This window comes from Meleagris gallopavo, chromosome 4, assembly GCF_000146605.3.
Source record: "Meleagris gallopavo isolate NT-WF06-2002-E0010 breed Aviagen turkey brand Nicholas breeding stock chromosome 4, Turkey_5.1, whole genome shotgun sequence".
NCBI lineage: Eukaryota > Metazoa > Chordata > Aves > Galliformes > Phasianidae > Meleagris > Meleagris gallopavo.
The window spans coordinates 64,635,921-64,640,295 of NC_015014.2; the positions used below are offsets into that span (position 1 = coordinate 64,635,921).

Here is a 4,375-nt window from a genome sequence, read left to right on the forward strand (position 1 = left end):
AAAACACCTCAAAAAAAGCCCCATATCGGAGCGGGGGCTCTTCCCCAGATAGACAGAGACAGCAGCTGGGAACTTGCTGATGTCTCTGCGATAGGTTTTATTTTATTTTAATCACCAGTCCATGCGAGAACGCACCGTACCCCTGAGCACCCCCTCAGCGTGCCGCAAACTGTTTTTATTTTCCACAAAAAAATAAAAAAATCCCTCCAGCACATTAACATACGCCTTGTTTTTTCCCGTAAACGCCTAAAATCCACGCAAACACCGAGTTTAGCATTATTGCATCACTCTCTCATTGACGCCTGCTTGCCTTCATCCCAGATCTGTCTGGGTACGGGAAGGAGGGATTTATAATTTTGGGGTGTTTTCAGGTGTTTTGAGTCACTAGGTGTCACTGCCTGCACGATTTAAAAACAAATCGTGTCTTTTTCTCCTGTGAGCCCCTGTAGGGAGCGCTGCTCTGCTGGGCCATCCCCTCCTTCGTGCGGCCGTGGCAATCCGTGGTCCTTTTTATGTCAATTTTCACCACTTAAGCACATAGCAGCAGGAAACTGCAATAAAACCACAGTGCATCCTCTTTTTGTAAGGATTCGGTGCAAAGGTGCAGCGTGGAGCATCCGCTTGAGCCATGACCCAAACCTTTCTGCTTGCCATAACACCTTGTGGCACTTCTAGTTATAAATATAGGGCAAATTCTGCAAGAAATGGGTAAAAGATGTATTCATATTATACTTCACCAGCGGCCAGGCACTGGTGAAGGCTGCCCAGGGATGGCACTGTCCCTGGGATGCTCCAGAGCCATGGAAATGTGGCACTTGGGGACACCCAGGTGATGCCGAGTCCTGCTGTCCTCTCCCATTCTCATCTTCCCTCTTAAACACAGTTTCTTTCTTTATTAAGCAGCAAAGCAAATAAAGAAGTGACACTTGGCAAGGAGAAAAGAAAAAAAAATGTTATGTCTTTTCTCTCTAACACTAGAGGAAAGCAATATACAGTTTTTCACTCAGAGGGTGGTGATGCTTTGGAACAGGCTGCCCAAGGAGGTTGCGGATGCCCCATCCCTGCAGGCATTCAAGGCCAGGCTGGATGTGGCTCTGGGCAGCCTGGTCTGCTGGTTGGTGACCCTGCACATAGCAGGGGGTTGGAACTGGATGATCATTGTGGTCCTTTTCAACCCAGGCCTTTCTATGATCCTGTGGTTGGAAAGAGACGTGATGAATTATCCTGAGCTCATGGGATGTTGCGCCTGGTGCCCTGGGATGAGGTGACAGCCTGAGCACTGTCTGCATGGCCAAAAGCTGCTGCTGCTGAGCACACCAGCCCCTAGGAATTACTGAAACACAGAGAAACTTGAATACTCAGTCCTGACCCCTCAGAGCCCTCCCACCCACCAGGAATATGACAGTAAGCTGCAGTGTGTGGTTGCAAATGTGCTTGCCGAGCTCTCCAGGTGCTGCTTCCCACAGCACTGCAGTGTATAACGAGGAGAGAAGTGAGCAGCTGCCATCTGGGCCAGGACCAGCACATCTGGATGAGGGCAGGGGGCCGTCTGACACAGCAGAGGTGTTGGAGAGCTGCTGGTTTATAACAGCCCTGGTCTCTGCACCTCTGAGAGCCTCATGAGACTCTTGTTCCCTGTGCAAACCATGGCAAAAACACATTGGGCTCTGAAAGGCAAAAGAAAGGCAGGAAGACAGCAAGGCACAGGACAAGAGGAGAGGCACTTCTGCTTCAGGGGCAGAGTCAGACCCCGTTCATCATACTGCATGAATAATATATGAAAATAAATACAATAATGCTAAGAATGATGCAGGTGGGAGCAAAGGACTTTCCAGTTTCCACTTTTTGTTGTTGTTGTTTGTTGTTGTGATCTCAGCATCCAACATGGGAATCAAGATGACCAGGAGAAACAATCAGAGCCAAATCTCCTCCCAGCACAGCTCTCCCTCATAGGAGCACACAGTACCTCCAACACGAGTGACCCATGTTCAGATGCTGCCATGCTCACAGCTGTCAGAGACATGAACTGACTGTCACCCCAGCCTCTCTATTGGAAACTGTGCTCCCTAGCACTGTAATAGCAAATGAAATCACGCTTTGCCGTGGTGATGGAACCATAAAGCCAAAGAGTTACAGCACTGGTTACCACATAGGGCATCTCTACACTTGGATGCTTCTTCCCACCCAGTGGCAGTTTAGTTCTGTAGCTCAAAACTCTCAGAGCAAGAACTTGGAGTCTAGCTTGGATCAAGCGAGCACAGATGTGCCTGCATCCCCAGCACCTCCATCAGGCAGACGTGGCTGCAAAAACAACAGTGGCAGCTGCATCCCATCAGCTGCTCAAAGCTCGACGTCCACCGTGTCCTCCTCATGCTCCTTGACATCTGTGGGGCCAGCAGAGGCGGGCTGTATCACCCCAAACTGTGACAGCTTTGCTTTCTTCTGCTCCATGCTCTGCTTCCTCCATTTGATCCTCCGGTTCTGGAACCAGACTTTCACCTAGCAGGGAAATGGTCTTCAGAAACAGACAAGGAGGAGCAGGAAAAATTCAGATCCTGCATCATGCAAGGATCCATACTGCACAAAGCGCCTCCAGAATATCTTAATCTAAATCAGTCCAACTCAGCTTGAAGTTTGCAATGCAAACAGGTTTGTGCTCCCAAATGCTTTTTGTTCTACTTCATAAATTTCAAGTGTTATTATTCATAAATCTAAACTTATCTTGCGATGTTCTCCAACGTTATCCGCAGCAGGTCACTCTGCATCAGTTCCTGCTTCACGAAGGAGGAATCCCCACCAACTGACCCCGGATCCCAGCTCATTGCAGCCATGCCCAGCTCCCCAATCCCTTACCTGGGTCTCTGTGAGACGCAGTGTTGCAGCCAGGTCCACTCGCTCTGTGCCCACCATGTACTGCTGCTTGAGGAACTCTTGCTCCAGCCGCTCCAGCTGCTCTGGTTTGAAGACTGTGCGGACCCTCTTCATTTTGCAGGGCCCTCCGGACCTCCATGGCACAGCATGGCCCAGTGGGTCGGCCCCTGTGCAGTGAGACAACTCCAGACCTGCATGCAAGAAGCAGGGATTTAAGGGGTCTCAGTGGTTGAGGCCATTCCTCCAACCCTGCTGAAAAGCCAAGCTCAGCTTGCATGGGCTGTGATTAAAATCCAAATGCTCTGCTCTGTAACTGTAGAGGGATAAGAGGAAGGAGCACCAAAAACAAAAGCAGGGATGTCCCTTTGTGGCACTTAAGGATGTGGTTTAGTGAAGGACTTGGTAGGTCAGGCTAATGGTTGGGCTTGGAGATAGTGAAGGTGTTTTTCAATGCAGATAATTCCGTGCTTCTATGACAGGTACCACCTACAACAGTCTTGGACATGCAGCCAGACCCAAAGTCAGCACTAGCGAGCAGATTTTAACCTCCCATCTCCACAGAATCTTTATAGCACAATAACAACACCCATCAAGAGTTGTTGAGTGCAAAAAATACCATCCCCACTTTCAGGAAGTCCTCCATCACTGATATCCAAACACTGGGGAAGCTCTGTCCATGCTAAGCCAGCACTGGGGGGAGGATGCTGAAGCTGGCAGCATCCTGCAGGACAGCTGTTCCCAAAGTCCCCTTCAGCCCCAAGTCCTTGGGAAGGCCATCATCTCCCTTTCCTGGTCCCTCTGTGGGACTGAATGGCCCAACCCGCTCCTTTTGTGCGGGAGTGACTTTAGATCTGCTCTTTGTCTCTAGCACAGCCCCCTATCTAGTTGTGACCTGATGATAACAATAATTAGCTCATTAACAAACAGCTGTCACAGGACCCACTGGCCCCAGCCTAAGAGCAGTGCTACGCTGTCAGACCCAAACAGGCACCATGACCTACTTCATTTCATTAATTAAGGTGTAAGTTCTGCACGTGTTTAACGATTTGTGGGCTGGAGACCTGACAGCTTAACAACCCTAATTGCACTTCAACTATTTTCAGCTCTCAGATCATTTTACCAGTCACACTTTTTTTTCCCCTGTTTTGATACTTGGATAATAGTGAGTGCAATTACTAACGTGAGATACTTTGCGGATAGAGACATGTATTTTCCTATCTTTATATTCAATACAGTACATAGAGTAACACATGCAGCTGTACAGACGCTGGCTGTTAAAGGAAATAAGACATTAAGTAGTTGTACTATGTAGCTTAAAAAAAAATCAAGAGTAGCAAATATTTTTGGTCTGAATATTGCAGCTCTCAGACCAGAGATCCCCATACAGATGCCAGTTGTGCTGAGCTGCAGTTTTGCTCTGAATGCTAAAAAGAGACTTAATTTCAAGAGGGAGGAAGCACATTTTCGGTCAGCCCGTCCGTTCCGAACCGCGGGGCTCTCCCAC

At 48.7% G+C, this 4,375-nt stretch overlaps 2 protein-coding genes across 2 annotated transcripts in view; both read right to left on the reverse strand.

Moving 5' to 3' along the window:
- The window catches only part of LOC104910911 (homeobox protein notochord-like), an 8,022-nt gene extending 5,864 nt beyond the window's left edge, over positions 1-2,158 (reverse strand). Inside the window, exon 1 of the mRNA XM_019615173.1 lies at positions 2,147-2,158. Within this exon, the coding sequence (XP_019470718.1) occupies positions 2,147-2,158 (12 nt within the window). The remainder of the gene's footprint in view (positions 1-2,146) is intronic.
- On the reverse strand, positions 1,147-3,376 carry LOC100543304 (homeobox protein not2). The gene is made up of 3 exons (XM_019615174.1): positions 3,355-3,376; positions 2,854-3,092; positions 1,147-2,499 (listed from the first exon to the last, which is right to left on the reverse strand). Exons 1-3 carry the CDS (start codon positions 3,374-3,376, stop codon positions 2,341-2,343), a joined length of 420 nt encoding a protein of 139 aa, XP_019470719.1. The 3' UTR covers positions 1,147-2,340.
- Positions 3,377-4,375: the final 999 nt, after the last annotated feature.